Raw genomic sequence first — 27,932 nt, forward strand, 5'->3', positions numbered from 1 at the left:
TTTCAGGCCAAGGAGGAGCTTGTAAAGCGCTGCCGAAGTACTGAAAAAAAAATTCAGTTATGGGGTTTTACTTGCCAAAACCACTTTCTGATTAGGAGGCACGCCGTAGTGGAGGACTCCGGAAATTTCGACCACCTGGGGTTCTTTAACGTGCACCTAAATCTAAGTACACGGGTGTTTCCGCATTTCGCCCCCATCAAAATGCGGCCGCCGTGGCCGGGATTCGATCCCGCGACCTCGTGCTCAGCAGCCCAACACTATGCCCCTGAGCAACCACGGCGGGTGCCGAAGTTCTTCTTCCAGCCGTTCGTTACGCTGAAGAAACCTCCGGGCACAAAGCACTCAGGAGCGGGCTCCATGGCTAGCTGACGATGACAAAATATGACGGCGCATACACGTTGTTTCAGTCTTGTCTCACGCGCTGCTTGTTTGGTCGCGAGTCTCGCGTGGGGCGACTGTCGGCGGCGCGCAGCGGCGCCTGCCAAATTGTTTCTCGTGGCCACCGCGCGACGGCGCCACAATGGATCGCAAAAGGTGGGTTAAGCGCTTCTTATTCTTATGAGCAGTGATTCGAAAGATTTGATGCGCGGATAACACAGGCTTCTGAGAGCGTGTGACGTGGTGTGGCGACGATTCCCTCTTTCCCCACGCAACACCTGGCGCCAACAGACAATTAAGTCAACGAAAGCATCGGGGAAATTAACTTTACTTCAATTTGAAGAATGTAGAAGATAATAAATAGATAGAAATAAAAGTGGACGAAAATATTTCCTTGGCTTCATTGTCTGTTCGCTCGTGATGTCGGCCTACAGTTATCAGTCGAAGCCAAGCTCACCTGCACTGCCGGTCTGACGTGGGAAACAGCGTGCACTGTGGAAGTAGCTGGTAGTGCTAGTTAGCATTAGTTGCTAGTTGCCGTTTCTTCATTCCTGTCGGCACCAAGTAATATTTACTTGTTGAAGGCTTTTATGTTCGTTTAGCGAATCCGGATGTAGTACGGTATGTACTAAGGCTCATTTTCTTGTGCGGCATCTTCTGGAGTCGAATGGCGCGTCTTATTGTGTAACTGACACATTTCAGGGGCGCCTTCGCTGTCGCCCACACATCTGGACTTTATACTGGCACGTGTACTTGTTTATCTTTTTCAGGTGACCGCTTTTCACCGTCAAACAAATGTGATACGGTTATGATTAACAAAGTTGAGCCCCTCGGTTTCCCTTCCTCTCGCTTATTAATTGCCAGGGTCTTGAATCTGACAGCTCTTATGTCATTGGGTAGCATGCGAGGGTTTATTTGCCACGTGCCCGCTCTCCTCAGATCACGTGGTGCGTGACGCAATGGGGCGAAAAAAGATGTTCCACATCCACCGACCTTGGCTCCAAGTGGCGTTGGCTAACAACTCCTAGGGCTATATCTAGTAAACATCAATACCCAAGTTTGTGTAGTTTTATAAGAGTCGGCGAAGCACAATTGGTAGTGGAACGCAGGCGTAATGTGGAGATTGTGGGTGCAGCTTCAACCAACGACGCGTTTTTTTTCCACTTTATTTTCTCTTTCTTTACTGTTTTCTATATATTCCATTTTTAGCTACATCTAATTTCTCCTATGCTTTCATTGGTTTCATCGTCTGTTGGCTATATATGATAAAAAATTATTATTCCAAATACCAGAGGTATTTACATAGGTACGCGCGATATAATTGAGCGCATAATGACGTCTGCTACGTTGATGTGCAAAATATAGCGTATTTATTACATAAAAGACACGGATATCTCAATTTATTTAACACTAAACGAGCGGAGTTGCACGTTTCTGCCGCCAGCGGCCACGGCGCATCATTTTCTCTCGCGACTAAAACATAGTAAGCCAGATATGGAAGCTCAAAGACTTTCTGATGACATGCGATTTTACGTATACTTGCATCCGTAAGTTGCAATTCTAAAATGAGAACGAGATCTCAAATAGAGAACGTCGCAGGCCAAAGACAACTCGGAGCACAGTGCCACTCGCCTCCACGGAGATGCACATCCCTCGACACGATGCTGCCGACGTCGTTCTGCGCTACGCACTGCACGACGCCCGCGTGGTGACGCGCCTGAGCCGCGCCGAACGGGGCCATCACCAGGGTGCCGTTGGGCAGGAGCCGCCGCACGCCGCTCACTTCCTCCAGGGGTTCTCCCAGCGCGCCCGCGTGCAGCTGCAGCAGCAGCGACGAACCGGCGCCGTTGTTCCCGCCGGCCACGGACGCCGAATGGCCGAACGCGACGTGTCGCCAACGGACCGTGGGCGGGGGATGGCCGTACGCCTGCGGAGGAAAACAATACGAATGCATCGAAATCATCATCATCAGCAGCAGCAGCAGCAGCCTGGCTACGCCCACCGCAGGGCAAAGGCCTCTCGCATACTCTCCCAACTACCCCGGTCATGTGCTAAATGTGGCCATGTTGTCCCTGCAAACTTCTGAATCTCATCAACTTTCTGCCGCCCCCTGCTACGCTTCCCTTCCCTTGGAATCCAGTCCGTAACCCTTAATGACCATCGGATACCTTCCCTCCTCATCAGATGCCCTGCGCATGCCCCATTTCTTTTTCTTGATTTCAACTAGTATGTTATTACCTCGCGTTTGTTCCCTCACCGAATCTGCTCTCTTCTTATCCCTTAATGTTACACCCACCATTCTTCTTTGCATAGCTCCTTGCGTCGTCTTTAATTTTAGTAGAACCCTTTTTGTAAGCCTCCAGGTTTGCGCCTCGTACGTGAGTACTGGTAAGGCGCAGCTGTTATACACTGTTCTCTTGATGGATCTGAGAATTCCTGACAAACGCACCCCACCCCATTCTTATTCTTCTGATTATTTCTGTTTCATGATCCGGATCCACGGTCACTACCTGCCTTAAGTAGATGTATTCCCCTACCACCTCGAAATAGCTCGGCATCGAAATAGCTGGCACTGAACTTCAGTAGGAGAACATTCACGTGCCAACGGTCTCTTTCTTATTGTTCGCATTTGCATTACTTTCTAGAGGTTTGTACCGAACGTCGGTCACATTGTTGCCTCCGCCGCGGGCTGTTGCGTAGTTCAGGGTAGCGTACCGTTCTGCTGCCGAGAAGTAGCGGCGCCTGCCTATCGAAGCTCGACCGACATTACTTATTGGGTAGCGTGGCGTTGTCGGCGGGCTGCAGGCATCCGGTAGATCATGGCGACCAAGCAGGGGCGAGACGATTTGCTAGTGCGAAACTGGCACGGTTTATTCAAAGGCAGTTGAAAGAAAATAAGAAAGGCATGAAATATGAAGTCTCAAGTAAGAAGTATCTCAAAGTACATTTCGGAGCCCCTTAAATAGGTCTCTACAAGTGTGGGTGGTATCTTGCTTCCATCGATGACACGTGACAGGCACGGAGAGAGGGCCCCTCCTGCTGCAATACCAAACACGGGTAGGAGAGGTCGATCCTCTCAGCGACAAATCCGGTCGGGTGAACGACCTCTCCGGTGCACGTGGGCTCCGGTGCAGGTGAGGTCGGGTGAATGACTCCTCCGGTGCACGTGGGCTCTTGTTGAGGGCAGGTCGGGTGAATGACCTGTCGCCACGTGGTGTCAGACGCCAACCCTAACACCATCTCCGGCGGGGGAGAAAGATCCCGACGTGTAGGGACCAGCAGCCGCTGTACGAAGGATCGGCGTTTCCGTTTCAGGATTCCCCGTGGAGGTCACGAACCCTTCGCTCGTAGCAGGTAGATTCCGGGGAGTGGTCCTCCGTCCTTGGTGGCGCTCTTGACTTTTCTCCTTGGTCCGGTCCGGTGAAATTGGTCTTTGCCAGCAGGTCTCGCAACTTTTCGTCTCCTGCGAGGGCAAGCAATCACCCCAGAACAGTGCCGGACCCACAACCACAAAGCAGCGAGCACTCGGCCACTCTCCCCCAAGATACACCCGGCTTTTAACAAAAAAAGAAAACCCGCTACACCTTTCCCATTTCCCCCCTTAACACTCAAAACAGCCATTTCTTGAAAGCGTTATGAAGTGGTTATTAAAATCAGCTAACAATCGGCTTCACTTCGGAAAAAAAACATATGAATGCACGAAAAATATGCCACGGAAACCCGGATGAGCATGAGGCTTTCGATACTCTAGGGGCAACGACTTAAACCGTCGGCATTGCCATTAAGCTTACCCTTCTTGTAGCGAATATCGAAGGTGTACTGTTGAAGAGCCAAGCTCCAGCGCAAAAGACAACCGTTTTTCGTAGACATGGACTGCAGCCATGTGAGGGGACAGTGGTCAGTCTCTATGGTGAATCTTGAGCCAGCGATATAGCAAGCTAGCTTCTTTACCGCCCAAACTACGCAGGCGCGTTCCTTTTCTGATGCACTGTATGCTTCCTCATGAACTGAAAGCTTTCTACTGGCGTACAGTACAGGGTGTTCGTTCTCGTCATCTTTCTTTTGACAGAACACCACCACCATACCCCTGTCACTGGCATCACACTGAAGAATGAATGGCTTAGAGCAGTCGGGCGCGTTCAACACTGGCTGACTCGTTAGTGCGTTCTTCAGCATACTAATAGCCTTTTCTTTCACGTCATCCCACTTTACCGTTTGTGGTTCTGTTTTTCTGAGAGCATCCGTTAAAGGACTCGCAATCTCGGAATACCGCGGAATATATCGTTGGTAATAACCAGCCAAGCCAAGGAATGATCTGATGTCCCGCTTAGTGCGTGGTTGTGGGAAGTTGTCTATCGCGGTCAGTGTAACCTCGGAAGGCCGACGATGGCCTTGCCCTATTACATGACCTAAATAAGCTACCTCCGCGCGCCCTAATTGGCATTTGGGAGCCTTAACAGTTAAGTTGGCCTCTCGTAGCCGACACAACACGGTTCGCAAGTGTTGCATATGGTCCGCCCATGATGAAGAAAAGATAGCTATGTCATCGAGATAGGGAAGTGCAAAGTCCTCCATTCCTCGTAGCACCTGGTCCATAAGGCTAGAGAAGCAATATGGCGCATTCTTTAATCCAAAACTCAGGACTTTCGGACGAAAGGTTCCCATCGGGGAAATAAACGCTGCTAGCTTGCTTGCCCTCTCGGTCAATGGAACCTGCCAATACCCTCTGACTAAATTGAGCGTAGAGATGAAATTAGCACTGCTCACTTTCTGAAGCCTTTCCTCGATATGCGGTATTGGATGTCTGGTCCTTCGTGATTAAATTGAGCCTGCGGTAGTCGATACATGGCCGCGGCTCTTTTCCTTGGACCTCAACCAAGATAAGAGGTGAGGTATAATCACTCTCTCCTGGCTCGATTACACCTAGCTCTAACATCTTGTTTATTTCAGCGGTCATGACTTCACGTTGATGAGGCGAAACGCGATAGGCTTTTGAACGAACAGGGTCCGACGAGGTTAACTCGATATCGGGAACGATCGCAGTCGTCCTGCCCGGTGTGTCTGAAAATACGTCTTTAAATTCAAACACGAGTTCCCTCAGTTCGGCCCTCTGAATGGGATTCAACTCCGCCTGTTCTAACTTATCAATGGTCTCGTCAATGTCTTTTGTCTCCGTCACTGCTGGCAACTCTGGAAAGTCGACGGGCATTTCCTCAGATTGGTTATTCAACGAGGTTTTCAGGTTCATTACCTTTTTCTCAACTTCAAAGTGTCGCGTGCGAGCCGTCCTGTCACAGTAATACCCAGCATTGCTTTGTGCCTTACGCATTTCCTGCTCAGCGATCATTGTGGCAGGGCTTACGTTCAATAACTTGCTGTATTCTGCTTCTCGTGACATCTCAGGCTCCGCTGCTTTCCTGGTTTTTTCATTAGCTGGCGTACTTTCCGCCTCATCCCCTATAGGGCTGTCCTGTTCAGTACTGGTTGACGAATCAGCTGTCAAACCTGTTTTCTCCACCACTGGACATTCGTCCACTGCTTTAGCCGCGAGCTCCTTTGCCTTGGAATGAGTTAGGGCTTGCACTGTTCCCTCACTAAACACGATTCCCTTGCGTCGTAGCAAATCCTCTGATTTGTTAGAAAACAAATACGGATACTGCGGCGGAAGATGTGCCGAGACGGCGGCTTCAGTGTCCAGTACTCCGAAAGGGCCTTCAATACGAATTTTCGCCACCGGGAGACAAACACTGGAGGCCTCTACGGCTTGCCTTATCGAAGCACATTCCCCCGTGAACTGGCCTGCCTCTAGGTACGACGGATGCACTACGTCCATTGTGGCTGCCGAGTCGCGAAGCACTCTACACGGTTTGCCGTTTACCACGAGGTCTCGAATGTGCGGTTCGAGCAAGTTCAGATTCTCTGCGTTACTACTTATTGACATCAACACTAGTTTGGGATTTCTGCATCCCACGGAGATATGCCCCGTTTGCCGGCAGTTGTAGCAAACTACTGGTTTCTTGGCCTCGAAAGCCTTTTTCTTTTGCTTTTCTGCCCTCTGTTCGGGTGACTCCTTTTCTCCTTCGCTGTCCTGTCACTACTTTTCCCTGAATCTCATCTTTCCTTTGTTTTATACCGACTCTACTTTGACCATCGTTTTGGCTTCTCGGGTCTGCATTTATTCATCTCTTCCTTAGGAGCTTCGCTGCCTTCGTCCGCATGGCGAGTTACGTACTCCTCAGCGAGATCGGCCGCTCACGTGATAGTGTCTACGCCTGGCCTATCCTGAACACAATGCTTGATGTTTACTGGCAGCCGGCGGTACACTGTTCTAAAGCAACGCACTGCATTGTCTTTTCGGCATCGCCGAGTGCACCCTCTTCTCTGAGCCATTCCTTCAGGTTTACCTCCAAGGTGTATGCAAAATCTGAATATGACTCACTTTTGGTCTTCTCGACTTCCCTGAACTTTCGCCTGAATGCTTCAGCTGATAATCTCTACTTTTTAAGCAGATTTGCTTTGAGTTTATCGAAGTCCTCTGCTTCTTCTTTCCCCATGCGGGCGATAATATCAGCTACCTCACGTGGCAGGAACGTAAGCGAGCGTTGCGGCCACGTGTTTCTCGCGAATTTTGCCTTCTCACACGTGCGCTCAAACTGCACCAGAAAAAGACCTATGTCCCCTCCTACTGCGTAGGGTGCCATTAAGTCTGTCATTCTGCGCTTGCTTTCACGTGCCTGTGTGCTAGGTCTTTCGCTATTTTGTGCTTTCAGAAGCTCAATCTCTAGGCGCTTCATTTCGAGGTCGCGCTCTTCTTTTGCCTCACGTGCAGCCCGCTCGCGCTACTCTTTTTCCTCTAGGCGCTTACGCTCTTCTTTGGCCTCACGTGCTGCCCGTTCGCGCTCCTCTTTTTCCTCTAGGCGCTTACGCTCTTCTTCTTTTTCTTTAATGCTCTCGAGGCATTCCGTCAGTTCCTCGTCGTCTGCCACGGTCGCTTCGATCGCCTCAATGATCTCCGGCTTTCTCTTTGATTCGGCAATTTGGACGCCCAACTTTTTGGCCAAGCTCAACAATTCCGGCTTCTTTAGTGCCTTCAAGTTCATGGCTGCCCTTAGTGCTGCTAAACCTTCACTCTATACAACCTTGACGTACTCAAACTTCCGTCAACGGATTAAAGAAAAATCACTGCTATGTACTTTCCAAAAAATACGTGAAAGCCAAGTGATATCTCAATGAAGAAAAGCCGTGCACTCACCATATGCAGTCATGATCCGGACACCTTCTTTCCGAACGTTGTTGCCAGGACGAAGAGGCTACGATCTCGTAGTTGTCGTCCAAGTTGGGGTCTTCAGGATTCCGTATCCCAATCGCTGCCAGCCAGTTTGTTGCGTAGTTCAGGGTAGCGTACCGTACTGCTGCCGAGAAGTAGCGGCGCCTGCCTATCGAAGCTCGACCGACATTACTTATTGGGCAGCGTGGCGTTGTCGGCGGGCTGCGGGCATCCGGTAGATCATGGCGACCAAGCAGGGGCGAGACGATTTGCTAGTGCGAAACTGGCACGGTTTATTCAAAGGCAGTTGAAAGAAAATAAGAAAGGCATGAAATATGAAGTCTCAAGTAAGAAGTATCTCAAAGTACATTTCGGAGCCCCTTAAATTGCTCTCTACAAGTGTGGGCGGGATCTTGCTTCCATCGATGACACGTGACAGGCACGGAGAGAGGGCCCCTCCTCCTGCAATACCAAACACGGGGAGGAGAGGTCGATCCTATCAGCGATGAATCCGGTCGGGTGAAAGACCTCCGGTGCACGTGGGCTCCGGTGCAGGAAAGGTCGGGTGAATGACCCCTCCGGTGCACGTGGGCTCTTGTTCAGAGTAGGTCGGGTGAATGACTCCTCCAGTGCACGTGGGCTCTTGTTCAGGAAAGGTCGGATGAATGACCTGTCGCCACGTGGTGTCAGACGCCAACCCTAACAGGGCGTGATTCCGCCTTGCTTTAACCGAAGTGGCTGTCCGAATGGGGCACCACCACTGCCACGCGGCAAACGAGGTTCTGCCCTTGAATAAAGCCAGTCGGCTCTCCGTTCTCAACCTGTCAAAACCTGTAACTTACCTCCACTGAACTGAGTCCCAACACATTCATATTGCATACTTAATGCGCAGGGCACCAACTGTAATTATGCGTGCAACTTCAAAGCAATGGCCAATGAACCTGGGCTGTTGCTCACCTTACTGTGAGAAGATATTGAAGAAACGAGGACAATATGGACGTAGGCCTGCTGAAACCTTGACTAATCAGAAACGCTAGTGTATGCAGGCCGATCCTTTCATTACAGCTTATACGCAGCGTATGGACGGTGGCTTTCAATTTTATTACGGTAGAATAGCTTTGACTAATCAGATGAGACATAACAATTGGGTAACGAAAATAATTTTGCTAAATTGTGCAGGCTGTCGCATTTTGAAAATGGCACCGGAGATTAGTTGGTGGAAGCGGAGACGAGTAGTCAGGAGAGAGTGATGGGCCCGGTCTATCTCGCCTAAAACTGCAGTCACACAAGCAAGTAGTCGCTAGGCTTCAACTCTGCTCCTACCGCCAATCACCGAGCATATTCTAGGTACAGATTGTTCGTCGCTGCAGTTGCTCATGTCTGAATAAATCTAGGCACTTGAGCTAAACATGAATGCCACCTGCTGTGTCCTTCGACTGCAGCATGTCTTATATAAAAAATAAAAATAAATCTGTAGTGAATTTTGTTTCGAGCACCGTTAACAGTACAATTGCCAAGTGGGTAATAGTTTCCGATGCAGAAGATAATATGAACTAATAAAGAGAGCGAAAACATGTAGAAAGGGAGGTTCAAAAGGAATCCCCAATGCACTCTATATCCATATCTATGTTCTTAACGCTTAAGCCAAAACGCAGATGCCTGGTGAAAGCGGTAAGCATGTGGAAGCTAGTAGAAAGCCCGCCCCTTATCCTTATTTCTCCCTTTCCTCTTTCACACGTGCACGGTCTATAACCGGACTTAACCTTGATTACACTCCCAGGCTTTCCTTCTTATCTCTCTCTCTCTCTCACTGCTCGGCCCTATAATAAACAAAAAACGAAGGAAGTGTCTCATATTGTTCGTCATCTCTTCATCACTTCTGAGGCCAATTCCGCACTGTAAAGGAAGTAACAGCCGCTCACCCGTTACGCGCTTCATGCGAGCCTTCACCTGCAACTTGCAGAAGATAAAGAGCTGGTCATACAGCATCGACAATTTTATATTTCTTCCAGTCTTGTCATTAGGCGGGTGATAAGTCAGCACATTATTTTGATTGAACACATAGCCATGCTTTGTCCCACGTTCGATTTCAGACTGTATTTCATCGCTGGTGCATTTTATGCGCCCGGCAGGAAAATGGTCGTTTCTTGCAGAGATCTGCAGTCACTATGTTAATGTCGTCCGACTGTGCCTTGTAAATTTTTTAACCTAATCCCAGCACGTATTTCCTGACGTTGTCTACCATACGGTGTATTTTTCTCGGTTCACATTGTGATGCTACAATAGACTACTCTTTATCTCTTTCGCACATTTCATGATCATTACGCAGATAGGCGCCCGGATCTTGGAGACTGCTTCGCGGTTTCTTACGTCTTTCTTACGTTCAGAAGCATTTTTACTACTACACCTGATCTGGTTTCCAAACTTACTTATATCCCTGGTTTAAGTGACCACTTGATTACTCATTTCACTTTCCGTGCCCATGTTTCTACTAAAAAGAACTTTAAGGTTGTTCGCGATTACAAGCACGTCGATACGGCTTCTATCACGGCAGAAATGGAATCATTCACAGCTGCTTATATCTCCGGTTTTGACGAACGCTCAGTTGAGGATAACTGGCAAATTTTCAAAAATAAACTATCTTTAATTGACAGTTATATACCTCAACGAAAGATACCCTCAAACACTGGATTGCCATGGTTCAACAACTCTCTTAAACGCCTGTGCAACAAAAAGAAACGGTTATTCCGCCAGGCCAAGCAAACAAATCTCCCCGCTCATTGGTCAACGCACCGTCAAGTAGAAACTGAGTACATCCAAATATCTAGTAACGCTAAAACTACCTTCTTTAATGTTACGCTGCCCTCGTTTCTTCAAACGAGTCCGCGCAAGTTTTCGAGTGTTGTTAATGGCACTAAAACAAACATTATACATTTAACTTACCCTGATGGCACCAGTTTTCCCACCTAATCGATGTTGCAGCGTTTTGAATGGGGTGTTTGTCTCTTTCCTCAATGCCAATATTATCGTAAATTTACCGAGTGCACCAAGTTCAAACTTCCCTCTGATGGATCCCATAATAATTGACTGGGTTGGTATTAGCCGGCTAATTAATAATCTGCAGATTTCGTCTGCCAGTGGGCCTGATAGTATTAATTCAAAAATATTGAAATGCACTGAAGTGTTTTCATCTGTTATTCTTTCTAAAAATTTTCCTCAGTCGTTGCAGTATTATTCGCTGCCGGGTGACTGGAAGAACGGAAAGGTGGTTCCAGTCCCAAAGTCAGGCAATGCGCATGCTCCCGAAAATTATCGTCCCATTTCATTGACAATTAAGCATCTCATGCAAACTTTTGGAACACATCATTTACTCTCACCTTGTTTAATTTTTGGAAACCAATTCATTCTTTCATTCCTGTCAACATGGCTTCAGAAAAATGTACTCGTGCGAAACCCAACTAGCTTGCTTTACTAATGATCTTTTTGCTGCATCGGACAATAACTTTGACGTTGACTGTATATTCTTGGACTATGCTAAGGCCTTTGATACCGTAACACACGATATACTAAACCTTAAACTCGATAAGCTTAACATTGATCCTTTAGTATTAACCTGGATTAAGGACTTCCTTTCCAATCGAACTCAGTACGTAACTGCCAATAACGCTTCCTCTGCTTTTTCGTCAGTTACATCAGGGGTCCCGCAGGAATCCGTCCTCGGGCCTCTGCTGTTCCTAATCTATATTAACGATATCCCTGACCGCGTACAATCGTCTTCAATTAACCTATTTGCTGATGAGTGCGTAATATATCATAAGATTAGTCACCCCGCCGCTTCCACTAAACTACAAGAAGACCTTAACAATTTATCTAAATGGTGCAATGCGTGGAACATGAGAAAGCTTACTCGATCAGAACCCTACCCTGACCAGGAGCACCGGCCGCTAGGAGCGCGAGTGTTCGTTCCAAAGACAGCGTTCCGTGATACTGTAGTCTTCACCATTTCTACTGTTCCGCGCATCCGAGGCTCATTGGGTCACGTGACCTGGAAAGCTGAGCGCGCGTCAAGCCACCAGCCATGCTAGCGGGGTGCGTCTATTTGTCGTACAAAAATCCCTCACGTGACCTGATCCTAGGTGCCTAGAGACAGCATCGTTTAGGGATTTTTGAGAAGGCGCGATGCTGGCGCCGAGCGACGCCGTGTCGTGTTCGTCCTCGGCGTGCTTGTTCTCTCGACCGCGCATTGTTCAACATTGCTCATGTGATCGTGCGTGCTTGCTTGTGTGGTGGTTGTAGGTTCTGTGTTACTTGGCGGAAAGCCATAAGTAGTGGCGGTGCGGCAGTGCGGCTTTGGCCTCGGTGAGCTCTGGAACTACAGCATCTGCGTTGTGTGACCCGTGCTTTCTTCAGAACCCGGCGGTGGTGACAATTGAAATATCGAAGTGGCCTAGCTCCTCGGCAAAAAGTTCTGCGAACCGCGATGTGGCGTCGCCGTGTCCGACTTTGCTTAACGGACATCGAGGGATGTGCTTCTCGTTGCAAGTCATGTAAATGCAACTGCGTCGACCGCCCACTGTTCAGCGCTGAATGTGTGTTTGGTGCGCTGTGCTTGAAACGAGTGGTGCAGCCTGGCAGCGGGGGTAGCAGAGGAGCAGAGTGGCTTAGGGTTTGCGCGTTCACAGACATGTGCTCCCGTCTTGGTCTCATTAGCGGCTGTCGCGGGACTGCGGTGTGCTAGCTCCTTGCCTAGTATAAAGTTTACGACGCTAACACACAACCTGTTCACGCTTTTCCGCACTATATGTCATTTGCATGACGGCCGAGTTGAAAACGAGACATATAGTGTTCTTTGCGTTTGTGTGTTGTAAATTACTTTCTATTGTGGAAGTTCTGGGAGTCTTATTATGCAAGGAGTGCGAACGTAAACATAAACACATATGGGTCTCTGAAATGTTGAATTACCCACAATACCTTTTACGACTGATAAGTGGCCTACACGGCCTGTGTGAATCGGCTACCGTATGTTGCGACGCTCTTTCGTGTGGTAGAATGATGTATGGTGCGCGTTTATTTCTGTACTGTTGTAAAAACCATTTGTTTATTCACTCAATACAAATGTACGGCTTCTTCGCCGCAATACATTTTAGTTACGCGGTGAAGCATAATAAAAGTGGGAGGGGGCCGCTATCAGCCAGCATAGTATGTCCACTTAGGCGACCTGAGAGGCGGAGGGTTCGCGAGTGTATAATTAAAGAACTCTTATTATGTCCAGTGACAGTGGAGATCATTAACTGTAGCACCAAAGTAGTGGACCACTACCAGAACAAAGGCATGTAGTATGCCCATCTCAATTCTTGTGCTTATGCCAGTCTTCTTTTGTACAGCAATAGCTGCTATGGGCGAACTCCCCTGGTTGTTCTGATGTTACTGGTGTTGTCACTGGAATTCCCGAATTTCTTGCTAGAATATTGCAAATAAAGTTCTCATTGTGCTGCGAGGATTCAAACATATGATCAAAAGAGTAGCAGTCCACAATTTTACATTTTAGCCACTCTGCTGAAGGTTCAGTCGCGATGAATACTGATCCCGGAGAGCGTGATCTAGCCAACAGGTGCCATGATTGGCTAACACCTGCTCAATGTCTGCGTACTGTATATAGAGCTGGCATCCACACCTTCAAGTTCTTACACATCACCTTCCCACTTGTGAAGGCAGTCCTATGCTAAATTTTCTTCTTACATGTGATGACAATGATTGGGTGCACCTGCTTCATTAATCTTCTCCTAGTGCTTGGCTTCTCAGATTTACTGGATGGAGCTGTTGGTGTCTTGTTTTCCTCAAGCAAAGCGCAAGATCTAGCAATGGCTAGCCCAAATATAGATTTGAGAAAACCAAAACAAATTCAGCAGTAAGAAGCTAAAGGGTTGTTTTGGTGTAGATCAGTGGCTAAGTCCGGATATGAAAGAGGAGGAAGAAAAGCCGAGTCTTTCCACGTTAACACTGTGAGGCACAACTCCCACAAATAAATACGCCTCTTACTTATTTTACTTTTTTAAGGAGATTACCGACTTGCATTGGCAAGTGTTCACTTCAACAAACACTGCATGAAGTAAGCCTCCTGCGCATATTTCACCAGCTACTGCATCATTATTTCCCGTTATGAGTGAAACTGCAATTTTCTCTATGCTACAAGTTGCCCAATTTTGTGTTTTGCAGTAGGATGTTAGCAGTGCTATTAAGGCACTTAAAACTCATAAATTGTAGTAGAGAGAAAAAAAAGTAAGAAAGCAGTGGCTTTTTGTGCGTAGACTATGCATACACCTGGTGCTCTTATGGTCATTTTTTTCCCTATCCGCTAAACCATTCTAAACAAGAAAAGTTTATACGCAATTAGTTTATACACAGACCACAACTAAACCACAGGTATCGTTGGTAAGCAAAGTATACTTGTTCGGTGACATTTTCTGCAGCCCTGCTATTGGGCTTTCCTTCCTTCATTTTCAGCTGTGCAGGTTCATTAAGAAGTGATGATACAGTTTGACAATTTTAATCGTTGAAAGACTTAGCGAAACCTTTTTCGAGTTGTTTTTCTTGGTTTCAGAGTCTGCACATTGCATTTTAAGGCGTGTTTTCTGTGTTTATTGCTTTTTCTTTATGGGTAGGGCATGTCAACATTTTTTGCACCATTTCAAGTATGTGGTGCCATAGCCTGTTCTTAGACGGAGTCTTGCCCTTTCATTCTGTACAATTTGATGTCGGTTTTTTGTGTCCAAGGCCGTTTTACAGCGCGATTGTAATCATAATCAGCCTGGTTACGCCCACTGCAGGGAAAAGGCCTCTCCCATACTTCTCCAACAACCCCTGTCATCGACTAATTGTGGCCATGCCATGCCTGCAAACTTCTTAATCTCATCCGCCCACCTAACTTTCTGCCGCCCCCTGCTACGCTTCCCTTCCCTTGGGATCCAGTCCGTAACCCTTAATGACCATCGGTTATCTTCCCTCCTCATTACATGTCCTGCCCATGCCCATTTCTTTTTCTTGATTTCAACTAAGATGTCATTAACTCACGTTTGTTCCCTCACCCAATCTGCTCTTTTCTTATCCCTTAACGTTACACCTATCATTCTGCTTTCCACAGCTCGTTGCGTCGTCCTCAATTTGAGTAGAACCCTTTTCATAAGCCTCCAGGTTTCTGCCCCGTAGGTGAGTACTGGTAAGACACAGCTATTACATACTTTTCTCTTGAGGGATAATGGCAACCTGCTGTTCATGATCTGAGAATGCCTGCCAAACGCACCCCAGCCCATTCTTATTCTTCTGATTATCTCCGTCTCATGATTCGGATCCGCCGTCACTACCTGCCCTAAGTAGATGTATTCCCTTACGACTTCCAGTGCCTCGCTGCCTATTGTAAATTGCTGTTCTCTTCCGAGTCTGTTAAGCATTACTTTAGTTTTCCGCAGATTAATTTTTAGACCCACTCTTCTGCTTTGCCTCTCCAGGTCAGTGAGCATGCATTGCAATTGGTCCCCTGAGTTACTAAGCAAGGCAATATCATCAGCGAATCGCAAGTTACTAAGGTATTCTCCATTAACTTTTATCCCCAATTCTTCCCAATCCAGGTCTCTGAATACCTCCTGTAAACACGCTGTGAATAGCATTGGAGATATCGTATCTCCCTGCCTGACGCCTTTCTTTATTGAGATTTTGTTGCTTGCTTTATGGAGGACTACGGTGGCTGTGGAGCCGCTATAGATATCTTTAAGTATTTTTACATACGGCTCGTCTACACCCTGATTCCGTAATGCCTCTATGACTGCTGAGGTTTCGACAGAATCAAACGCTTTCTCGTAATGAATAAAAGCTATATATAAGGGTTGGTTATATTCCGCACATTTCTCTATCACCTGATTGATAGTGTGAATATGATCTATTGTTGAGTAGCCTTTACGGAATCCTGCCTGGTCCTTTGCTTGACAGAAGTCTAAGGTGTTCCTGATTCTATTTGCGATTACCTTAGTAAATAGTTTGTAGGCAACGGACAGTAAGCTGATCGGTCTATAATTTTTCAAGTCTTTGGCGTCCCCTTTCTTATGGATTAGGATTATGTTAGCGTTCTTCCAAGATTCCGGTACGCTCGAGGTCATAACGCATTGCGTATACAGGGTGGCCAGTTTCTCTAGAACAATCTGTCCACCATCCTTCAACAAATCTGTTGTTACCTGATCCTCCTCAGCTGCCTTCCCCCTTTGCATATCTCCCAAGGCTTTCTTTACTTCTTCCAGCGTTACCTTTGGGATTTCGAATTCCTCTGGACTAACTTCTCTTCCATTATTGTAGCATTTTGCTAAATTTTGCCTCTGTCACCCAAGCTTGAAAGATTGCTACCCACTGCTGGTGGCATGACACATGTGGCATTTTTTTTTAATAAAGGGAAGTCTGTCACTTGTCCTGTGCACTGGTTGTCTTTTGTCTCTTTGAATTGCAATTTGTTGCCTATATTTGCTCTTTTGTTGCATTTCAGATTAAGAATGGCTATCATAATTGACATTTAACCATACTGCACACAATGTGGATGATATGTAATTGCAATATATGGCCACCATAAATATAATAGAAGGTAATAATTCAAGAATAGTGCCTTTGCATGGTCTTGCAGCCATGAATTGTGGCTATAAGGTACCAGCGCTGCAGATAGCACTGCTTGTGCGGAATATAGTTCAACTCTACTACTTTCAAACATCATTGTTTTTATCTGCATTTGTATAGGTCCAGTTTCTATGAAGAACACACATCTGGTGGAAGAGTGGCTTGCACCTGCAGTTGGGCCCAATGAATAGCCAAATTTCTGCCCGTTTTCATGTTATTAGCATATTAGTAAAGGCAGTCGTTTTTATAGTAGCCTGTTTGCCCAGTGTAGAAGCCGCTGCAGGGTGTCAGGATCTCGTATACATCTTCAGCTTTGCAGGGGACACAGCATCTGGCACATAGTTTGTCACAGGCCATGTAATCGGGGCAAGTTGAGTTCACCCACGAGCAAAGAGAGAACCAAGCATGCTGGATATGAAGTAAACCACCTGTATACTTAGTGGCCTTTCTCATTTCGTGTGACATATGTGGTTATAGCGAGATGCTACTCGAAGAAACGTTTTCTTCAATTTTTGAGTTAGAGCTATGAAACTCCACCTATAATTTAGTTTTTTATGCTGATTTCAAACCTGCAATTAGTTTCACTGTAAGTTGCATAGTTGTTGTTCTATTCTACGCCAATGTGCAAAATTGCACCTTTTTAGCCCCCCTTTTTGTCACACTTAACTTCCATAATCACAGATCATTGATGGCTCATTTTGATCCATATAAACTGTAGAGTGCCAAAAACTAATTATAAAGTGCATACAAAATATGCTAATGACGTGAAAATCTTGAACCTGGCAAGTCTATATTTTCATGACACCACCATGTGGAAATTTTAATTTTTTTGTAAATATTTGACAAATATTTATGTTTGAGAGAGATAATGGCACTCCTCACACTTCAGAGAAAATGTGTGCAAAATTTCATTCAAATCCAAGCATCAGAAGTGCCAAAAACATGAGGGGCAAACTAACAAAATTGCCCAAAGTTTCATTTTGAGAAAAACGCATTTGAAGTTATAATTGCATGTTTATTTACAAAAGAGGGGTTGAATTGCAATCAAATTTTGACATAAAAGAAGAAAATTGTTCATAAAACACTTTCTGGGCACGCACAGTTCTCGCACTGCAGCTCCAGGAACGAAGCGAGTCCTTTGCGCTTCTTGGCCGGTTCCCGGACACGAAGTTCTGAGCGCTGGCATGTTGGACAAATCGCGCCGCTCACAAGAATGTTGAGCGCTGTCAAATCAGTAATGAATGATGACACCCCATCATGCGCTCTTTGCTCATCTTGGAAATGTCCAATCTTCTTTTCCGACGCACTCACGTATTCTAAGGCCGCTTCAAACTCGCCGGAGGCATCCGTAACACGGGCGGGATCGGCTCCGCTTGCGCTAGGCCTAACCGCCGTGGCGGCCGTGGATCGAGTTGTCGCTGGACGAGCCTTTGCCTTAGATTTCCGCCGGCGACCTCGATATTTGTGCACCGAACGGTGTTTCACTCCATGATGACTGCGCTTGCTTAGTCTCGCTTCGTCCATGACGAAGATATAGTTGCCGAACGATCGTCACTCTAAAGCGCACCTCGACGACACATGGACCCAGCAAGTAGGCTTCGCCACAAGTACGCGCACAATGGCCAATGGCGTTTCCGGATTCCTACCACGTGATTTAAAAACCAGTCGCAGCGCTCGGAAAACGCGGCAATAACATGCTTTTCTTTATTATTTCTAGCGCTGTAGACGCCCAGGCAACCATGGCGATTCAGAGAATGAGGCTTGGCTGATCTCCTCACGCGATCCGCAACAGCGAGGAACCGCGCCATGGCGGGGGCGAGACGCTCGAAGACAGCATACTTTCGGTTTTTTAATAGCCACCTTGTGCTCTTTAAATGCATTTTTAATCCATATCCCATTTAAATACAGCTTTGATTTTTATTTTCATAAAAGTAGAGGTACTAAACTTGACAAAACAAGTAAAAACAAAAAATGGATAATTTTCAAAAAACACCGCGATTTTCGACCCGCATCTCCCCTGTTTTAAGCACTTCTTGTCCAACAGCGGCCATTTGCTTTTGAAACACTCAGGATAGCTTTCAGCAAGCTGGACAGGAATAACACTGAAAAACCAGCAGATGTTAATTCTCGCACTTATCATGCAACGCTTCGTACAGTATGATGAGGGCGTAAATAAATGAGGGTGTTCCTCAAGGCCTTGTAGCACATGTCACGAGTTTGGAGCAACATGAAGTATAGCACTTTTTTTATTGCATGCTGTAGGTTTAGCAGGTGTGGCCATGGTTGAAGTGCAGTGCAAGGTCAAGAAAACATCTATGAGCAGCACCCTGGTAAAGGAGACTCTGGGAAAACTAGTGGGAAGCCTGTTGAACATCTGGTTGACCCACTTGCTGGCTCCATCAGGCAAAGTATGATAAAGAGAAGGAAGTCATCAACACATCAGAAAGGTTTTTACATATAAACACTGTGCTAAGGTCATAGCATGCCAACAAGTCTTAGTGCGCAGGCTATGCACAACCAACTACATATGCCTTCTGTTCGGACATTGCTCATAGTAACTAACAAGGATGGAGTGGACAAAAAAATAACAGCAGCTCCATTAATTTGGTTTCACTGGTATCAACAGTGTTTTGTAAGTGTACATTGCCATACTCCCCAATGCCTTCTTGGGTGACATCAGCAAGGACCAGCTTGAGGCAAGGGGTAATAGACGTCTTTACAAGCTAAAAATGCATACATGCATGGAGAGCACATTGTGTCCGAAAAGTAGGCACTTCACAGGGGCACCGGAAAAGGAACAGGTTAACAGTGGGCAAAGACAAGCTACTAAACACCCAACACTGTTGCCATGTAACGACCTCTGAAACAATCCTTCTTAATGAGGAAATCATCTTTGTGTATCCATAAAGAGGGCAGATGGGCAAAGCCCCTTCAGTAATGCTGCCAGCTTCAAAAGCCCATTTTGCACATCTTGAATGCTTCCTTCTTAAGACTTTGCTGGGTGCAAGCATTCTACTGTCCAAAAGCTGTCATTGAGAGCACTGTTGGTTTGGTGGCAATAAAGTTCAGAAGCAATTGCAACAAACCTCCCTTTCTAGCTGGCCTGGATGCTCACCGTGCTTATGAAGCAGCACCATGAGGCAAGCAAGGTGAACGGATGCCTTCAAGCCCTTGTTCGTTTATCACACTGTTCTGTTAGTAACAACCACGAGACTTGAAACCAACAAGCTCAAGTTCTCCACTCGCATGGCTACTGTGGAGGATTTATAAAAAGCATAAAAACAGAAAAATCAAGGGAAAGGATAAAGCACCATTTAACACTTAGTATTGCTACAGCCCACTCCCTTCTTTTATTTTGTCTGGTCGTGCTATATCTTTTTATTACAGATAGGCATCAATTTAGGTGATGTTCCCAATCTGTGTCCAATTTTGTATACACTATGTGCTGGTTCAAAGAGGTTCGAAACACTGCAATGGAAGCTTCAAGTAGAAAAGGTGCCAGGAAGAAAAAAAAAAGCTGTGCTGCAACCATCTCGGCAACATCTTGTCCCTTTAATAAAAATTGTGCTTCCATATTAACTTGAGCCCTCCAGTTTAGAGTGAAGTACCAGTGCACTTATGAACAATGAATCAATTCTCAAAGAGCATGTGCAGTCCAGCCAAAAGCAGGGGCAAGAATCCACATTGCGCTCCTGCATTGAAGGTGAATAACACATACCATAATGGCGAATGTGCTTTAGTAAGCTTCCCTGCAATATGAATTTGTAATGTACAAAGAATTGTCAATGAAGCTTACCACGAGCACATATGCACTAGCAAATTATATCACAATTGAAGATAATGAGCAAACCTATGTGCCCTTTCCACTCTTAGTATGCTTTACTGCACAATGCTTATTTACACCCCTGTATTGCGGTGTAGCAAGCTACAAAAGAAACTTTGCATAATTAGGCTCTCTAGGATTATCTTTCTCACAATACACTAATATTTCGCGGTGAAGCCTAAGCAATGTACTGCGGTGAAGCATACTAAAAGTGAAAAGAGGCAAGAGTTCTTTAATCATACACTCGCGAACCCTCCGCCTCTCAGGTCGCCTAAGTGGACATACTATGCTGGCTGATAGCGGCCCCCTCCCACTTTTAGTATGCTTCACCGCGTAACTAAAATGTACTGCGGCGAAGAAGCCGTACATTTGTATTGAGTGAATAAACAAATGGTTTTTACAACAGTACAGAAATAAACGCGCACCATGCATCAGTCTACCACACGGAAGAGCGTCTCAACATACGGTAGCTGATTCACACAGGCCGTGTAGCCCACTTATCAGTCGTAAAGGGTATTATGGGTAATCCAAAATTTCAGACACACCTGTGTTTATGTTTACGTTCGCACTCCTTGCGTAATAAGACTCCCAGAACTTCCACAATAGAAAGTAATTTACAACACACAAACGCAAAGAACACTATATGTCTCGTTTTCAACTCGGCCGTCATGCAAATGACATATAGCGCGGAAAAACGTGAACATGCTGTGTGTTAGCGTCGTAAACTTTATACTAGGCAAGGAGCTAGCACACCGTAGTCCCGCGACAGCCGCTAATGAGACCAAGACGGGAGCACATGTCTGTGAACGCGCAAACCCTAAGCCACTCTGCTCCCCCGCTACCCCCGCTGCCAGGCTGCACCACTCGTTTCAAGCACAGCGCACCAAACACACATTCAGCGCTGAACAGTGGGCTGTCGACGCAGTTGCATTTACATGACTTGCAGCGAGCAGCACATCCCTCGATGTCCGTTAAGCAAAGTCGGACACGGCGACGCCACAGCGTGGTTCGCTGAACTTCGCTGCCGAGGCGCTAGGCCACTTCGATATTTCAATCGTCACCACCGCCGGGTTCTCTAGAAAGCACGGGTAACACAACGCAGATTCTGTACTGCCAGAGTTCACCGAGACAAAGCCGCACTGCCGCACCACCACTACTCACGTCTTTCCGCCAAGTAACACAGAACCTACAACCAACACACAAGCAACGCACGTACAATCACATGAGCAATGTTGAACAACGCGCGGTCCAGAGAACGATCAGGCCGAGGACGAACACGCCACGGCGTCGCTCGGCGCCAGCATCGCGCCTTCTCAAAAATCCCTAAACAATGCTGTCCCTAGGCACCTACGATCAGGTCACGTGAGGGATTTTTGTACGACAATTAGACGCACGCATGCCAGCGCCCTTGTCGATCGACTCCACCTGCCATGCGCTGGCGCCAGCAGCGCGTTGCCTCCACCTGACGGCGTGCGGGCCGCGTGTGTACTCGGCCAACCTGCGATTGCAAGGAGGCGGAGCCGACGACGACAGCGCAAATTCATTTCGATAGCCCGTGCAATTGCTATCGCCATAATAAGCTGTAGAAAGACACGTCGTATGAATTAATAATTCTGTGAATTCGTCGGGGATCACAAAATAATGAAAGAAAGAATCACTGAAATCATTTTCGAATTAGAGGGAGGAACAAAGCTTCCCCTCGCTGAGTGATTACTTAAAGCCGCACTGCAAAGGTACGGCGCCGTTCAGGAGTCACTGCACGCTCGCGTTCGTTTGTCCCTCCCTCGTCACAGTCCCAGAAATTCAACAGTATGAACAACCTACTTTTTATGGAACCAGCGTAAGCTCTACCTCCGTGACAGTTTTTTGTTTCGCTAACAGATATAACGCTCGAACAAAGAAGTTTCTAAAATTTTACTTGTTCGCATTCGTTGCTGCGAAAAAAAAAATATATCTCGAGAAGTAGACAAAGTACGACACGCAGATACGAGACATTTCTTTTCATCTGTTTCTGTTCGAACAAATTAAATAAAGTTAAGCTCATGTGCTCAGTAAGCCAAAAGCGCATGAAAGGAGACAAATAACGAATGAACTTACAAAGTACATCAACCACGGTAAGCCTCTGGAACACACGTGGCTTTGCGGTCTGGTACGCACGAGACAATCTAATGCCAAAGACGATGGAACGATTAGGACATGCCTTCAGCATAATGACCACGAATCCATGACGACGCATTGATAACGATTGCACGACGAAAGCAGAATGACGATGATGGCACGATGACAAATAAATGAGGACAGCGCCATTGCGATGGCATGATGATAATAGGGAGACGACTGTGGAATAGCTATTAGTGCGTGACCAAAATGCTGAATTGGCGACAGAATGATGGCTACAAAATGATGACTAAATGGCGATGACGATGTTATATCGGCGGATTCTGACGACGAGATGACAACGCAGTACCCATTCACTGAATGAAGGCGACGGAACTATGACGATGGCAAGACAACGAAGGAATTATGATATATAACGGAATAAATGCGTTGACATGACAACGACAGCATGATGACGACGGCGTGTTTGTGATAAAGGTCACGTTCATGCTTACATGCGTCACCTGCCCCATCGGCCTAGTTGTGTATGCCCTGTATCCGGTGCTTGTTTGCACTATCACCAGCACCAGCCAATCCGTAGCACCGCAGCCAGCAGCGAAAAAGTCGGACGAAGATGCTAGAAGTGTCGTTTTAAAAGGTTTGTCAAATGAATTTTTCCGTTGCTTACTTCACACGCAGCCATGTTGACGGATTGGGCGTATAGTTCCTACGGGCTAATGAAAACTTCCCCAAAATTATTGCATCTTGCCTTATGCTTTGTTCGCGCGAGAAAAGTCGCATCACTGAAATCTGTACGCGAGGCATAATGCACGTAAGGTGGTGTTCAATCATAGAAATACGTTCTTGAACACATGAAGCAGTGTGTTCTTCTAATGGCTGCGATGCGTGGGCAGGCCGTTCTGCGGAGCCACCAGCGCTTCGTTCACCCCAGGCTGCGCGTTATTAAAACTTGGCAAGAGCGGACGCGGAGAAGGGCGCCATTGTGCGCTTTCGCTAAGACAACCGCACTTAGGCGATCGTCGGTGCTGGCGCTGGGCGCTATGCACAGACAAAGGCTGCGGAGAACGCGCTCAAGCGCTCTTTGGCGCCGCGTAAACTGCACCATTGTGCTGGGACAAGCCCGGACGAGCGCCGTGTGAGGCTGCGCATGGTGCCGTCGAGCTTCGTCGGGGCCCATTGTCGTGCGCGCGGGGAAACTGCGGCGCCGCTCGAGTGGGCGGGCTCCTCGCTGGCTGTCGCCTTGTTTTTTTTTTTTCCTCAGTGCGCTTCTGCCTCGTCCACCAATGCGCTCTTAGCCAGCACAGTGATTGACGCAGCACTGAATGCGCGAGAGCGAAATAAACTATGCATACCTCATTTCCATAAAACCGGCTTGTAATAAGAGCACAAAACGTAACGCAAAAGAAAAGGAGCCGTTCAATAAGCTCATGTCATCGCTGGTGTATCACGAATGACAGACAATTGACTGACATGCTCTTTAGTTACTTTAATCTGGAAGACAAAAACAATTTTTTTCATTTATGGCGAAATAATGAAATCTTTAAAATTGCAAAATTGCACATCTCCTATAAACACGAATAGCCACTAAGAGCAGCTGCTGCAGTGAACCATCGGCATGCTGTTTCAGCGGTGAGTTCCCTCAACTTTATAGTTGCCGCGTGCCAAAATTGATAAAGTGGATGACATGCTTCAATTTCATGCTTCAGTAGTAGTTGTAAAAACAAAACAAAAAGAAAGAACGCATATCAAGCCCATTAGCGCGCTGATGTCTCTCGGTATGGTATTATTACGATATCATCGAGCGATGCTCAAGAAACGAGGCGCCGCGAGAACGACGATGAAGTTGGTCGGTGCGCATGGCGCGACCGAGTGTCGGCCTGGCTGCCTGGCTGCAGTGTAAATAGCCTGCAAATAGCCTCTTCTGTCTGTGTCTTCCCACACGCAACATTCTGATGGAGGTGAGCGATCCCCGTCCTCACCACGGAACTCAGAAGTGGTCGGCACATCGAGCTTGTCACCATGCCTCCCGGTGACGCGCCCACCGCTGCAACGCCTTCGGCTTGTCCCACTTCTCCAATCGTCACGGTCGCCCCACATCGCGATTCAGGTGTGTTCTCTGGCCTGGAGGGCCAGGATGTTGACGACTGGATCAAACTCTATGAGCACGCCAGTGCTAATAACAAGTGGGACACAACGATTATGCTCGCCAATGTCATCTTTTATCTCGGTGGCACCCCACGCGTGTGGCACCAAACACATGACGACGAGATAACCAGTTGGGAGAATTTCACAGAGAAGCTACGGGAACTGTTCGGCGGCCCCATTGGGCGCAAGGCTGCCGCGAGAAAGGCTCTTGCGTCTCGTGTTCAGTCATCTACGGAGCCGTACGTTTCCTACATCCTCGACGTCTTAGCTCTATGCCGCAAAGCTGACGATGTCCGAAGCCGATAAAGTGTCACAAATTCTAAACAGCATCGCCGACGACGCTTTCAATTTGCTTGTTTTCGGCAACGTATCGACTATCGACGCCATCATCAAAGAATACCGTCGCCTTAAACAAGCTAAGAGCCGCCGTATCAAACACCACATCACGCGGCTACCCAACACTGCTGCTACGTCGACATGTGAGGGTCGACCACGTCAGACCACCACCTGCGACGACGTCACCCGTATTGTTCGCCGCGAACTCGAGGCCACCTGTTCGCCAGCTTTCTCCACGACGCCTCCCGATCCGCCAGCAACCACCATTGCCATGAGCCACGCCGTCGTCCGAGAGGAATTTGCGAACATGGGTCTGAATTCCGTGTGTTCCACGTCTCAACCCAGCGTTCCCCAGTTCTCTAGCGGCCCTGCTCGTCCTGGGCAGTCCTTTTCCGCCACATTTCGCCGGAACCCGTCCGATTGGCGTACCCGTGATGACCGGCCGATCTGCTTCCACTGCTGTCGCATCGGCCACGTCGCTGGTCACTGCCGCAACCGATGGCCACCACCTCCTCGGACATACACCGCCGCTTATTCCCGCACCTTTGGACCTTCCGTTCCCTATACCACCCGCCATGAATCCACTGCCGCTGATGCTCCTGCTCCGAACCTTCGGTACAGCCGCTCGCCCTCACCTCGACGCCATCAGTCTCGTTCGCCCCAACCCCGTCGCTTCTCTTCGCCGTTTGTCGCCTGCCGGATCCAGCCGGAAAACTAGGCGCTGCAGCTTCTGGAGGTGAAGCTGAGTTATCGACCCTGCCCTCAAATCCTCTGCTCGCGTTACCCACGAACCGAAACCTTCTTGACGTTGACGTTGACGGCTATCCTGTCACGGCACTCATCGATTCAGGAGCACATCCTTCAATTATGAGTGCTGCCTTCCTACGACGACTCAAAAAGCTCCTGAATCCAGCGTCGGCACGCGTCGTCCGCGTTGCGCATGGCGGTACTGTGCCTATCATCGGCATGTGTACGGCACGCGTCAGCATCGCCGTCCGCCACATTCCTGCCCTCTTCAGGGTAATTGCTCATTGCCCCCTGTATTAGTTGGCAGTCGTAGCTGTAGGGGATGAACTGGGGAGGAGCTAGGTGAACAGGATGTATTTACATTATTTACATCTTAGACAAGACATACATCGACAGTCTAGCGTGACTCCCATACGGAGCCCGCAAGACTAACATACAGCAAACAGCTTACGAGCACACAGCTCACTAGTACATTTCGAGCATGACAACGAGCACTAAGCTCACCACGACGAGCACACTGACGAGCACACAACGAGCACTCACTAGCAGCCGGCAAACGCTGCTTATAAGCACTTGGTCCCCCATTGATTCCAAGTGCACGGAAACGTTCGTCCAGTCATCGTTCGACGTCACCGTTCGACGTCACCGTAGATGACCCGCCCTTTTGCAGGAGGCGGGCTCACATACTCGGGTTGCACACACACACAGGTGTAAAGGTCCGGAGCCGACGTCAGAGGGGCTTCGTAGAACTCTGCTTCGTCCCGGGTGGCGCGACCGAGTACCACATTCCTGAGCTGACCCCGCGCCACGTGGCTGCCGGTTATTCGCAGTTCTCTGAAGTGCACCCCATCCGGTTGGTTGGGAACACGTGCAGCGGGCTGAAATAGCTTGCACGTTGCCACCCCTTGCGGCCATTCCTAACAGCCCCTCCATGGCCCGGAAAATCTCGCCTGGCCAGTGCTGGCTACCGCTGGGCAGGAAGAGAATGGCTGGCGAGCAAGACAATGGCTTTGCTCTCTGCAACCCCTGCGTACTTGGAAAGCCTTCAACCATCTCACAACAAATGGCACAGAAGAGCCGATCCCCGAAACACAATAACGCTCAGCGCTCAAACGCCCGGAATTAGCTGTTAACCTACCAGGCTCCCTATCAAAATCTCAGTGCAAGTCACTCAACTGGGAATCCCCAAATTTTGCCCCAAAATTTCGTGCCGCCAAAGCGAGCGTTCACGTTCCTCTTGAGTTCGACCAAACCCGACCTTCGCGCTCCACAAGAGTTAAGGTTTACGCAGAATTAAACCGAAGGCTCTCAAACACCAATACCCAAACATAACTTAAGCAGCCTAACTTCGCGAACAGCCTGTTCTTATCCTATCACAGTGGCGTACTTATCTCATGTACTGCTGCCACTGAACCGTCTGGCCAACTCCACAGGTACGTAAATACAATCGCGCTAGCTTTGTGGTCTCTATTCAAAACGCATACTTGCGACGCTTACTCACATTTGTTCCTTTAACCCACACAGGACACGTTCCTTAAACAAACAACCAAACTTGCGTAACTTACGCAACACAGAGGAACCTTTGAACAAATGTGTCTTTTACTAACAAGCTCTACGCACGCGTACTAGAGAAGTCAGAATACGGCTGCCCTCGACACATACGAGCACAACCAAGTCATTAACAATCTGCTTCACTCCGTCCACACAGGATACGCGCTAAAGTAACTAAGAGCTCTTCTCAGCGAAAATCACGCACTTACTAAAAATCTACGCGCGTAACCTTAGAAAATAAAAAAAGACATAAAAAAATGAAGGTTAACTAAAACACAAGCGCGTTACGATAGGCCTCTCACCGATAACCTTGACGCTCAGGTTACTCACACAAACAAAAAGAAAGCCTATCTACTCATTAACTAACAACTTGCGAGACTACAGGTTTACATAAAACGCATCTTTCAAACCTCTGAGCTTCTCAAACAAAAACATAAAGAAAGCTCATACCTTACTTATTGAAAGAAATCCCAGTCACAAATCGCGAAAATTTCAAATGCTAAAAAATAAAACAAAACAACACGTTTTACTTCGACGGAAGCTCTCTTGGCCTCTCTTTTTCAAACGTTTACAACTGACTCATACTATTTCAGCCGTACTCGAGGTGGTCGCGGTTTAAAAGCTATTCTGGCTACCCAGGAACAACAAAAGGGCTGACTCACAATCAGCTCCCCCAAGACGTTACAGTCTCCTGCCAATTTGCGTCCTGGCGCCCCTCTTTCCTCACAAACTCGAGTGACCGCGTCGTGATTCCCCACCTAGTCTCGTGTTGCCACCTTGCGCTTCTTTGTACTACACGCTGAGCTTCGAAAAGAACGACGGAACGACCAGGAATTTAACTGCCCCGTGCCCTTTTTCCGCATCCGTGCAGAACGTGCTTCTCAGCCCCCCCAGGGCCCGCACACTCTCAAGTTC

The 27,932-nt window shown here is 47.6% G+C and overlaps 1 protein-coding gene across 1 annotated transcript in view; it reads right to left on the reverse strand.

Moving 5' to 3' along the window:
* The window catches only part of LOC142583740 (uncharacterized), a 261,417-nt gene that overhangs the window by 841 nt on the left and 232,644 nt on the right, over window positions 1-27,932 (reverse strand). The window contains exon 4 of the mRNA XM_075694226.1: window positions 2,011-2,305. Within this exon, the coding sequence (XP_075550341.1) occupies window positions 2,011-2,305 (295 nt within the window). The remainder of the gene's footprint in view (window positions 1-2,010; window positions 2,306-27,932) is intronic.

This window comes from Dermacentor variabilis, chromosome 5, assembly GCF_050947875.1.
Source record: "Dermacentor variabilis isolate Ectoservices chromosome 5, ASM5094787v1, whole genome shotgun sequence".
In the NCBI taxonomy this organism is placed as follows: Eukaryota; Metazoa; Arthropoda; class Arachnida; order Ixodida; family Ixodidae; genus Dermacentor; species Dermacentor variabilis.